Source organism: Esox lucius, chromosome 20, assembly GCF_011004845.1.
Source record: "Esox lucius isolate fEsoLuc1 chromosome 20, fEsoLuc1.pri, whole genome shotgun sequence".
In the NCBI taxonomy this organism is placed as follows: domain Eukaryota; kingdom Metazoa; phylum Chordata; class Actinopteri; order Esociformes; family Esocidae; genus Esox; species Esox lucius.
Window position 1 is genome coordinate 13116578 of NC_047588.1, and position 12859 is coordinate 13129436.

A 12859-nucleotide genomic window follows, 5' to 3' on the forward strand; every position below is an offset into this window, starting at 1 on the left:
CAGACAGCACCAAGCATCGAGCCAGAAACAGTGCCAGTATGTTTAAGAGTTCAGTGCAAGGTCAAACAATGGTAAATGTGTACAAAATAAAAAGGAACAAAATATTTGGCTAAAAGGCAATGCAGCAGTATCAAATCCTAGCAACCACATTAAGTCAACAAACATTACTGGAGTAGATGTGTCTAGTGACTTCTTGTTAACATAATCTTTATGTGGAGATTAGAGAATGAAGGCACCATATTGAATAGTTCCACTGTATTATGTGTTTGGTGCAAGGAGCCCATATGCTCCAGTACCACAGTCCTTTAAAATAATGAGCCAGACCTGTTATACATCAAGCTGTTTGGTCAGTAGCTGTAACGTCTATTAGAATTGACCACCACAGCAAAAGCTGAGTGAATGTAATTGTGATTCAGTCCGTTTTGCCGTTTTTAATGCTACCATGTGCAAACACAGCTATTATCTTCATTATTCTCTATTTTGATTAATTTCCCTTAGGCCCGTTTTTTCCTTCACTAATGGCATAGTCATTCAGTTAAGATTCCCATGTTATCAGACTGAGGCTATATGGGGTTATCAGTGTAGGAACTTAATGAAGCAATCTTCATTTCCCCTGACCATGAAAGCTAAGTGCTGAGGACCAATTACCATATGGCCGAACAGCATAGCTGACAACTCCTTCCCTGGCCTCTTGTTTTTATTTGCACAAATGACAGGGTATGTTTTAAATCAAGCCTTTTATTGTTCATCTCTACAAAGAATAGCATACGTTTTGCCTAGGATTTATCTTGAAATATGCATTGAAGAGATGCTTAAATATGTGCATGGTACCTCACTTTCAAATGAATACCACATGTATTTCAGACAATTCTACACCGTTCAAATGATATTGATGCAAATGTGTACTTTGGAATGTTCAGATACTTTTTAGTCACCAAGATGCAATCAATTCTCTATGTTGCAAGTGTGACAGATTCTGATTAGCTCACAAGAATGGCACTTGCAAAGCAAGTGTTGTGGATTTGATTCCCATCCTGGGTTAGTAAAACGTATTCAAGTGTATCTCACTATGCAAAGTCACTCTGCATAAGAGCATCTGATACGTTTCTTAATGAAAATTAGTTTACTGCTTGAGTTTCATTTTAACTAGAGATGTTTCTGAAAAGAAACATGCTTTCAGTAAGGGTAAAACATTTTCTACCTGCATCTTTACTGGTGCCTGAAGCAATCTTATGCTGAAGACTTAAAGCCTGTCTAAATCTAAAGCATATCAGTATCATTATATAGTGGCGTGGAAAATATACTGTACATGAATGATCAGTCACAAAAAACAGAGCGGCGTGTTACCACAAACAATAAAGGAGCCCTTACTTTAAGGACAAGAGACAAGCACTGCTGAGGCGCTCATGGCAAACTCAGCCATTCAGCCACCACTACAGGCTTTCTCAGTACCAATCATCCCCACCACAAAACATGCTCAGGGTAGGCGCTTTGCCTCCTGGCCATGGAAATGCACTTGATAACAGAAGGAAATTGGTGCTATGGTATTCTTTGATGAAGCACTCGATATTCATATCCTTTAATAGCTAATTAAAACATGTGTTTTTACTACACCCCACAATTAAATGTTGGTAATCAGTACGTCCATATGTACATCCGTGCATCAAATGCAATACCTTAGACAGAACTGATTTTATTTTACTGATAAACAAGAATGAAAATGGAAATGATTGAAAGTGCAAACGTTGAAAAACCTCACACCTAAGGGGACTGAGGATTGCTGGTTTGTCCCAAATGTGCGTTCAAATAAAAGTAAAATCGAAGCTCTCGATTTACCGGTCAATCTACGTTCCTACTCTCACCTATGGTCATGAGCTTTGGGTCATGACCGAAAGGACAAGATCCCGGATACAGGCGGCCGAAATGAGCTTTCTCCGCAGGGTGGCTGGGCGATCCCTTAGAGATAGGGTGAGAAGCTCGGTCACCCGGGAGGAGCTCAGAGTAGAGCCGCTGCTCCTCCACATCGAGAGGGGTCAGCTGAGGTGGCTTGGGCATCTGTTTCGGATGCCTCCGCAACGCCTTCCTGGGAAGGTGTTCCGGTCCCGTCCCACCGGGAAGAGACCCCGGGGAAGACCTAGGACACGCTGGAGGGACTATGTCTCCCGGCTGGCCTGGGAACGCCTCGGTGTCCCCCCGGAAGAGCTGGAGGAAGTGTCTGGGGAGAGGGAAGTCTGGGCATCCCTGCTTAGACTGCTGCCCCCGCGACCCGGCCCCGGATAAGCGGAAGATGATGCGATGCGATAAAAGTAAAATGTCAGCTAAGGTTGGAACAATAATGATACTCAAAAGATCCCCCTTTCCAAGGTAGCGCTTTCTGCCACTTTCATGTTTTCCACTTTGCCTACACCCAAAGCTTGTTCTTAATGCAGAAATATTCTTAACGTTGATCAACAAGTGCTTCATAATAATTACTTTCATAATACTTTCTTGTAAGCATTCAAGCATTAATGTTTAATATTAGATACAAGAAACCAGACAAGCCTAGTTCAGCCGGCCCGCAATAGAAAGTGTTGCCATCTTGAGATTCAAACCCGGGTCACCCACGTGAAAGGCTGTGTTGTTAACAACTACACCACAGAGCTGTACATTTGCCAGCTCTCAGTATAGCCAGTCTCTATCCTGAACAAATCCTCTTTTGCCACTGCCCGTTTTAATAGTTAATTGGCCATTTGTAAATGACATTGATACAGTTAAACTGACTAACAATTCTTACTAAGTTTAAATAGCGGCTATGTATGCTGTTTACCACTGGCCGTTTTAACAGCGTTTTAGCCAGTAATAAGCATTACCGGTATCAACTAACTTACTGGAATAGTCATAAGAATTGAGCAATTGCTAGCGAGTCTGCCAAAGCTATTTCATTTCATGGCATTACGTATTTCTTTCTTTCATGGCAAAACAACATACTTTTTTCTTTCATTCGTGAATGACATTTATAAAATAATGATCAATAAAGGCAACGATAACTAACTTTTTCAAAAGATGAGAGAATCGTTGAATCTACCAGAAATAATTAATAAATGTCATTGCTCTCAATAGATTTCGAACTTAGGTCTTCCACATGAGAGGCACTGTCTTTAACCATTACGTCACGGCATTACACATTTCAGCAGGATTGTGTAAAACTGACTAACGTTTCTTATTAAGTTTACCTCCACCATAGCTGTATTGCTTTTTCCAATGGCCATTTTAACAGCTTATTAGCCAGTAATAGGCTTACTAGTATCTACTAACTTCCTAGGAATAATCATAAGAATTGAGCAATTGCTAGTGAGACTGAAGATGAACTATTCCGTGCCAGAAACAGTCTCATTATATTCGTATACAGTTTCAGTTAAGGCTTACTATAACGTAACTACTGTATGTTAAGCCAGCAAATGTGTTTGTCTATCGAAAATCCATCAGAAACAGTCCCAATATAACCATAAACAGTTTTATTTCAGGCTTACTACAATGTAGATTCTAATGGTTTTAGCCAGCAAAGTTTTCGTCTATATGGAATAATTCATAATGTGTACTTCGCTTCAACTGCGAGGAGATGCAAACTTGGGACCTATAGTTCACAAGTCTGCTTCTCTAACCACTATGCTATTTAACAAGGGGGTAGTCAGTCAGTCACTCACTCACTCAGTCAGTAAGAGATATTCGCTCTTCTTAGCCAGCCCGCTTACACAATACAAATGAACATCAATACCATAAAAGTCACGTAAAATTCTTCTGTCGTTCAACATATAATTGATGTCTTGTCAGATGGATAGAAGAAATGTCATTATGAAATTAGACAAAAAAGGCAGTTGAAAAGCAGAACAATGGGAAGAACTTATTTTTCTTCCCATCCCATTGTTCTGCTTTTCAACTGCCTTTTTAACTATTATTTGGCTATGTAGTTAATTGTATATACATTTTATATTTAGCTAAATATGCAGGTATAAAAAAATTATTTGTACTGGTTTTCAAAAAGTCATCGTTGTTTATGGTTATACAATTGACGTTGGCAAAATAATTGTGCTTTGTTTGCAAATGTGCTTTTGAAAAACAAGAACCCGTTTGGTGAAGTTGATGTAGACCTAACAGGAAAAAAGCTGTAATTTTTGCTGGAGATTTTTTATGTTCTAGCAACTTGAGGGACCTAGTCATCATTAGCAACCTACATAATAAACTAGAGCTGCAACACATCTGCTAAGCAGAAGTAGGAAATGCAGGCATACAGTGTGAGTGAGAGTGATGAAGGGAACTGGAGAGAGAGCACACCAGGTAAACTAACCGATTGTGTTGTTGTCATCTCTTCTGATTACTTAGTACATACCTAGTCATGATAGCAACAAATCAACTAAGCTAATAAGCTAACAATATGCTAACTGAGATACAAAACTTAACTGTTTTCTACCTTTCCTCCTTGCTCATTATTTAGCTTCAAAGCAAGCCTAGATGTTTGATGGTGGAGCCCGTCCTTCTTAATTTAACTATTAGTTACCATCTCCTATTGATTTGCCAAATATCTCCTAACAAATTGCAGGGAGCGTCTAGAATTATTGTTGGTCAAGTGCCAATTTGATAATAATCTGATTGGACAACAACAATTATGTGATTCTTTTTTATTGGTTTAATGGAATTTAAAAAAATTCCCATTCCCAATCTAGGTTTGTATTTTTGTACATGCCAATGAAATAAAATATTTGGTAAATTGCATAAAATAAGGCAAATTTCTCACTCATTCTCTTTTAGTCTAAATAGGCACTAAGCTTTGAGATGAGATCCCTGCCAAAATCTTAATGGAATCGCAGAGAAACTGTTTTCTCTGGAGTTATTTGCTCCTTGCCAAGAGTCAATTGTTTGCTTTCACTTCAGTTGTGGATTACCATCCTGTCAGTCTCAATGACCTAAACGGCTTCTGTAAACCAGTTGTGTAATGGCTGCCCTTCAGCATAAAGTGTCTGCTGTAATGGTTCACACTAGGTTTCTCCTAGAACACATTAATAACATTAGGGACAAATGTTTGTGAGATATGCCGAGCAAATGAGGACATTAAGAATCCAATGTCACACATGAATCAAGACAGGCTGTGTTTGCTGTCAAACAGGTGTCTTGATGGAGGGCAATAAGGATAAATTAACGAGAGAGGAAGTACTGTCTGAGGTCTGGAACAGAGCATATGTTCCCTTCAGTCACTAACAACTAGGTTATTTTCCAATCAACTTTCTCTACAAAGAGACTGTTATAATTTCTAGTTCCATAGATGCTGCACTAGCTTTCTATTATCAATACCATAATTTGAAATCATTGGCACATAGTGCTTTACTGGAGGAAAAACCTCCAACAAGTCAGTGCATTTACTGTAGATGATGGAAAATCGGTGGAGTCAGTAGATTCATAACTTCTCATCATGATGTGATTGTAGAACTTGACATGCATGATCAAATTCTTAAAAACCCATCAACAGCCTACCTAAATTACTTCTTCTGTGCCAGAGCCTCTCACATTAAACCAAATCCTTCAGATTCACAGAGACATTTCTAAAAGTTGCTACAATGAAGTATATTTCCCTGTATATTCCCCTGTGACGCTTATCCCATTTCCTCATGAATATTGATACCCTCCCCACTGTGGTTAATGGTAAAGCCTATGACAAACGACTGAGTTGGCCACTCCCACAGAAGCCCAGAGGGCCACTACAAAACACTAATAAGCAGAAGTCACTCAGTCACAGAAGTGGAGATGATCCCTTGGAATAAAGGTCTGTGTGGGTATTATTGGTTGTTTGCCTAATGGCTCAGAGAATGCATATAGACGAAGGGCTAAGAACAAGCAACCAGTCAACAGCACTGGATGTTGTGATAAATCCTGGAGAAATGTCCCCTTGTGCCTGGCTTTTCTGACATCCTCAGGCAGTGGTTTGGGAATTACATCATGCCATTTGGATTCAAAATCTCACAGAAGATATTTGTGCTGATAGTGTCAGTCATCCAATTTGGAGTGACTCTGGTCTCATAAGTAATGTGTCCAAATACAGGCTAAATACCAATTCAGACAGAATAATAGCTATTATGTTCCAACCCTTTTTCATTGTTTCATGACGTGTGAACATTGTCGCTAGTACAGCAATCCTTTAATTATCTAACAGTTAGCATAATGGAAATGTGAAAGCCCATTTGGTTTCAACTGGTTTTACATGTTTGATGCGTGGAAATTCAACAGTGATGAAAGAGCAGTCACAATAACGTGAGTAAAATGGAGCCGGAAAGGGACATACTGGCCTTGTGTTCACAGGCGAATTAAACTTGAATGTTGGGTTCTGTGCAGGGTGTAGTTGTGCTGAGGTTTCCAAGCTGTCTTTTCAGGCAGTTGCTACACAGTGCAGACACATCTGCACCACACAAGGCATTACAACAAGAGGTCTCTTCACAGTCCCCAAGTCCAGGGCCAAAGCTGGGAGGCACACTGCCATAATTAGGGCACCCCAGGTAGCTAAAGAAATATGAACAAACACTTGCTGCACATTGGTAATTGTGAAAAGACAAAAACATTGCTATGAATTGTATTCTTTATTATTGTGTATTTGGTTGTATTTGTGTGAGTCTATCGGGCCATATATCTGCATTTTCATTTCGGTTTAGACCCCAGGAAGAGCAGTTGCTGCCTAGGCAGAAGTCTGATGGGAATCCTAATAAATAAAAAACACCATCAACCGCCTGCAAACTGGCTAGGACTAATGTTTATTAACTGGGCTGATGAAATACAAGGTAAGATCATGGATGTTTAGACCATACATGAGTCTTCACTATCACCGTAACACAATCATCTCATTATTCCGTTTTCGCAGCCTGGTTTCGGAGACTCCAGAGAACCCACATTTTATTCCACAACGACAACGCTGGGAGACACCCTGCTTGGGCCACTGGATGACGAGCGGCATGTCAGTGAGAGAGACGAGAGGACATACACCAGCCACTCTGTTCAGACACACATGCTATGGGAATCCCTAGCATACTATAACCAACTTAACCAGCTAGCAAAAGGTAGAGCAGCTTGACAGCTTAATCTACTCGTGCTTTGCTTGAATGGACCAGGTCTAAACAACCTTATATATTAGGGGTATTGAGTTGATGACAGGACACCTTGCTAGTTGTCTAACTGAAACAGATAACACTTTTATTCTTTAGTGGAAAACATTGTATTTTTATGAGCCTGTCAATGATACGTCGTCGGCTGTATATTGCCAAACTATATTTTATTGGTATAAAAGGTCAGGGGAAAAGAAAATAATTTTCTGGTCCCTAATCTGGGGTATGTGTCCCAGAGTTCACGAAGCAATTCTAAGGACTGTTCAAGACCCCCAATAATTTAATTGTGAACAAGTTACTTTTGACAGGTACCCCTTTGATAAGTAGCCTATTCAATTATGTATAATATTATTTATTCATGTTATTATTTATTCACTGCTCAATCCATTTCACCCATATTGTTTAGGTGCAGAGAAATGAAGAGAATCAATTCAAAAGGCAAAAGCGGTAACATCTAATGCACCCCATCCCTGTGCACCACACTCAGACACATTTGCCTTCCCTTGTGCCTGGCCTCCATTTTCTCCGGGTAATTTGCCTTTGAATGCTGAGCCCGAGGTAATTACTGTGCCGTTATAAACAGGGGGATAATCAATGACAACGTCACTTTGTGTTCTTTAAGTTAATCAGACTTGGCTCCTGCACAGCATCCCCCCCAGGGATGCCTTTTGTCATCCGGCAGCTGATGCACATGTGGTTGGTCTGCCACTCGCAAGCCGGCCACCATATATCTGACTGAAAGGACAGCCAGGGCTGGCAGCAGCAGCACACAATAACCATTGTCTGCTAGTGGTAAATCCCCGGCAGAAACAGGAAAACCACATGAGAATTGAAACCACTTAAAGTAACACGCTCCCTTTTCCTTTTTAGATGTGCTTTCAACTAAAATCTAAAATGCTTGTGTTCCTATGCGGTTGGCTAAGTACATCTTGTGTTAGTTGAATAAGTACAACAACAACCGACAGAATTTGCTGAGAAAATGCTAGAATAACTAATGTTCTGTGTATGATTACCGCCTTAATCAGAACAATAATACACCACAGTAATCCTGACTACATTTTCTCCATCCTGAAGTCCTGACAGAAATGTGCCCTCACATAAAGCCTATAACATGAGCCAGATGAAACAAATATTCTGGTAGAAAGCAATCTTAATTTACCTGCAGTTTGGAGGTGGATCAAGTGTAATTTCTGCAAGTTCTTTCTGAATCCTGAAAAACAAAGACACTGTTTTTAATGCTTGTGGCAATGTAATCTCACATAGATATGTGCCAGTATATTGGTTACACTGATCTAGTACTGGGTCAGAACCCTTTGCATTCTTTAAAGCATTGATTGTACCCGGTTTTGGAAATATTCCACATGGATGTAAGTCCATGTTGATGCAATGACATCATGCAGTTGCTGCAGATTGGCCAAACATGCTCAAACCAGAATACCACAACCACCACATTTCACAGGTGAGTTGGTAGGCTGAGAAAAACAAAAACAATCTAACTGGTAAAAAATTGTTATTATAGTAAGCATTCTTCGGTCATCTTTGTCTTACCAGACTGTTTGCAATTGCTGATCTCACCAGTGATTTTGTTGTTTTTAATCATGTTCCAAACTATTGTTTTTGGTAAGCCTAAGGTTTTTTGCTATGTTTCTGATGATTGTTTTCAGATTATTCTGCATCATAATAGCTTCCTTGACTTCCATTGACACGGTTTTGGTCCTACTGTTGACAGACAAGTAGCAGACTCAAGGCAAAGTGTAGACAACACATCCACACCTCTCTGATCCCTATCCAAACAATGTGATGAAACATACCTAATTAAAAAACCTGCCAAGCCAATTGACCAACACTGTTCTTCCTTTAAATAAGTGGACCATGTATGAAAGTGTTATTTATAAAATGTGAAGCCAATGTGCCCAAATAAAAGCTCTGAATCTAAATGTTTACCTAATAGTAATTGTTTGATTTCAAGTCAAAGTATTTGAGTGCAGCACAAAAAAGGAACAAAAAGAATAAAAAATAAAATAGTCACAGTTCCAATACTTACAGAGGACACTGTATAACATCTCTATTCACTAAATGAAATGTCCGTCCGTTGCAGGCATCAGCTGTCACACTATCCTGTGTTTTCTATGAGGAATCAGCATTAGACACATTACACACGTGATGACAAAATGTTCGACTAAAAGGATCACTGCTCCTGAAAGGTTCACATCAGAAACCATTCACCAGGGCCTGTGTTATTAACGAGTACTAGAGGCCTGCAGCGGAAGTGTTAATACAGAAACCATTCACCAGGGCCTGTGTTATTAACGAGTACTAGAGGCCTGCAGCGGAAGTGTTAATACAGAAACCATTCACCAGGGCCTGTGTTATTAACGAGTACTAGAGGCCTGCAGCGGAAGTGTTAATACAGAAACCATTCACCAGGGCCTGTGTTATTAACGAGTACTAGAGGCCTGCAGCGGAAGTGTTAATACAGAAACCATTCACCAGGGCCTGTGTTATTAACGAGTACTAGAGGCCTGCAGCGGAAGTGTTAATACAGAAACCATTCACCAGGGCCTGTGTTATTAACGAGTACTAGAGGCCTGCAGCGGAAGTGTTAATACAGAAACCATTCACCAGGGCCTGTGTTATTAACGAGTACTAGAGGCCTGCAGCGGAAGTGTTAATACAGAAACCATTCACCAGGGCCTGTGTTATTAACGAGTACTAGAGGCCTGCAGCGGAAGTGTTAATACAGAAACCATTCACCAGGGCCTGTGTTATTAACGAGTACTAGAGGCCTGCAGCGGAAGTGTTAATACAGAAACATCTTTGTCTAACAAGGAGGAAAAATCACCATGACATGTGATGATGAAGTCAAGCACAACAGCGCAATTTAACCATCCATCCTCATGTTATGTCACATCCATTGTGGTAAGCCAAGCATGAAAACACATTACCATAACGCCATCACCACAACTGCAACCATTTTGTCAGCAGCGAGCTAGGTTTGAGCACAGTGGAGGAGGTTAATAGTGCACGACACAAAAGGAAAATGGTCCAAATATAAGAGTCTGTTATTAAAGATGCTATAGTGTGGCCTCATCCAACCCATGCTTGGCCAGTTGCATAATTCCACCATTATTTCGCCTTCTGAGATGCATGTTCTCTGCTGGCATGGCTGAGTGGGCAATAAGAGGTCACGTTTGACACAAGACTAATCACAAGAATGTGTTTCATGAAAGGCATGGTCATTATCGTTAGGGCTTTGGTCATGTGACCTGGCGACATTTAGCTCTATGCAGATGCAAGGATATCCAATCCTGGCGCAGGTTCTCCTGGTCGGCTCACACGCCTGGGTTACAAATCCGCTATAGGTTTTATTGGAATGGATATTTCCAAAGGAGAGTGTGATTAGGATAAGGATGCCCTTAGGACATGAGGATAGGGAAGTGCTCAAACCTACCACACTTAAATGCCACTAAACTAAGCCAGATTCATGGTTTACCTCTTGGCACTGGTGGAGAGTTTGGCAGCAGTTTTGCTGGAGATCTTTGTCTCCTTCTTTTTGGGCTGTGCTTGTTCCCGCTCCTGTTCCGGGGGTACCGATGATTCCCTTTGTTCGATATCTGAGCTCCCCCCGCTGGTGCTGGGGCTATTGTCCGGTCTCTGCACCTCACTGGACATCCTGGCCCTGGTAAACTGACACCAAATAGCACATCTTTAGACTTCACGTGTGTGTGATGTAACGGTACAGTAACCTGCCCCAGCCTCTTCAATGAAATCAAATCACTTGTCGTGGGCTGCCAAGATGCCTTTGGCAGACACTCTTATACAGAGTGACTAATTAATGAATGCATACATTTCCATCCTCTCTTGACCTGGCCACCATGGGAATCAAACACACAACCCAGGCGTTGCATGTGCCATGCTCTACCAAATGAGCTTATGGCACATACTGTATGCTATAAAGCGTGTAAGTCACAGTGTGATACAGTACACTAGACTTAAGAGACTTGGTACTTGGTGCTGGAAACATTTACAGTAGACCAGGAAGACAAATACATCCTTTTGTTTTTTAGTCTGTTTCACGTTGCTAGGTAATGCCTTGAAGGCAATTGGGTGAAGCTCCTTTGTGTGTTGGAAAAGATGACAGCTGTGTGTCAAATTTTTGACATACAGCCTCAAACTCATTCCAGAAGTATTAGTATTACTGTCAACAAACCTTTCTGAAAGATATTAAAAATATGATGGAATATAGCCTTATCTGAATAACCAAAGCTATCAAGATGCCTTGGCAGGATTTGTGAAGTCAATAGTCAACATGTGGCAAGGAGAGACAATATCTGACAATAACATCTAAAATAATTAAGCTACTTTGATATCCCGAATGAATAATCTTTCATGTTGTCTAATTCACAACACCTGTATGAAGCATAGATTGATGGCTCACAGATCAAAAGGCCCTCGAACATTAGGCACGTGCCTCTGCAAAGGGCAAGACAGATATCTCATTCGATAACGAGGTGAGAATCTACCTACCATGGTTGCAAACAGCCAAACAAATTTAATCGTTTAAATTGTTGTTCCGATTTAAAGGATGAGGGTTAGTGATACAGTGACAGAGAAACGGTTAATAAAACGGTTAACTAAAGTGGCGCTTAAATGTTCTGCCTTTCCCTGGAGCGTTTCATGATAAGGACATTGCTATAATGTATCGACGCTACATGTGTCGACTTGAAAAGCATGCGTTTGATGGCAACTTTGGGATAATGATATACGTACAGGAATCGTTTAATTACCAAAATACGATAGCCGTGTAAGGGCCGCAATAAATATTACATACAAATGTATCACTTTCTTTAGTCGTTGTTTCGGACCCAGTTGAAATCAACACATCCCACAGCCCCCACCACCACCACTCCCGAGTAAATAAACGAATGACACAGATAGAGCTGTCACAAAAGCAATAGGTAACAAACATCATTAGCTAACACCACAGGGAAAAGTAGCATCCGCCGATATTATTCCTGCTTTGGGGTATTTAAATGAAGAGGCCTGCGTGTTTAAAACTCCGGAAAATATGCAGGAACACGTTCAGCAAGAATTCTTCCACAGAGCAACAAGGGCTCGCGAGTCGACGCGTAGGGCCAAATCGACGGTTTAGAAATGTGTGGTTTTCAAACGATTCAAGTATCCAGATCACAATGAACATTGAGCTGTTGAGGCACAAAGGGAGGCACGTCCCACACATCCCCCTCATTTAAAAACGCCACTTTCACGGGACATTTACTTACTTTCTGTACACATACAAATGACAGTAAAATGCGTGCTAAAATATTACCTGGCAGTTAACCCTCGATGCTGTATTCTGAATTTAAATCCCAGGTGAAAAGTAAATCCAGTAAACACACGGCCGTCCGCTACCGCAAACTGAAGCAGCCGGACCGCCTCCACGCGCGCTCCCAGATTGCGAGATGGGCTCGTGCACGTGTCTTGGCCCCAGGCGTCGGAGATTAAACAAATCCCAGATCTGCTATGCTTTGTTAAAGTTCTAATAGTTCCACACACGTGATACATTACTTCAAAGCAGTATTGATAAAAATAAGAAAGATAAATCGGGACAAGATGACCAATTACATTTCAGAACTGAGATCATGGAAATCCAAATCAAATGTGAAGACTGCACTTCAAGGAACATGCAACTTTTATTCCTTCAAATGTGTTGTTAGATGGTTCCACACCCTGAAAGA

The 12859-nt window shown here is 40.8% G+C and overlaps 1 protein-coding gene across 1 annotated transcript in view; it reads right to left on the reverse strand.

Moving 5' to 3' along the window:
• Window positions 1-12558, reverse strand: part of ube2e2 (ubiquitin-conjugating enzyme E2E 2) — a 31004-nt gene extending 18446 nt beyond the window's left edge. Inside the window, 3 exon segments of the mRNA NM_001304079.1 lie at window positions 8281-8331; window positions 10615-10808; window positions 12451-12558. Of these exon segments, the coding sequence (NP_001291008.1) occupies window positions 8281-8331; window positions 10615-10793 (230 nt within the window). The 5' untranslated portion in view covers window positions 10794-10808; window positions 12451-12558.
• Window positions 12559-12859: the final 301 nt, after the last annotated feature.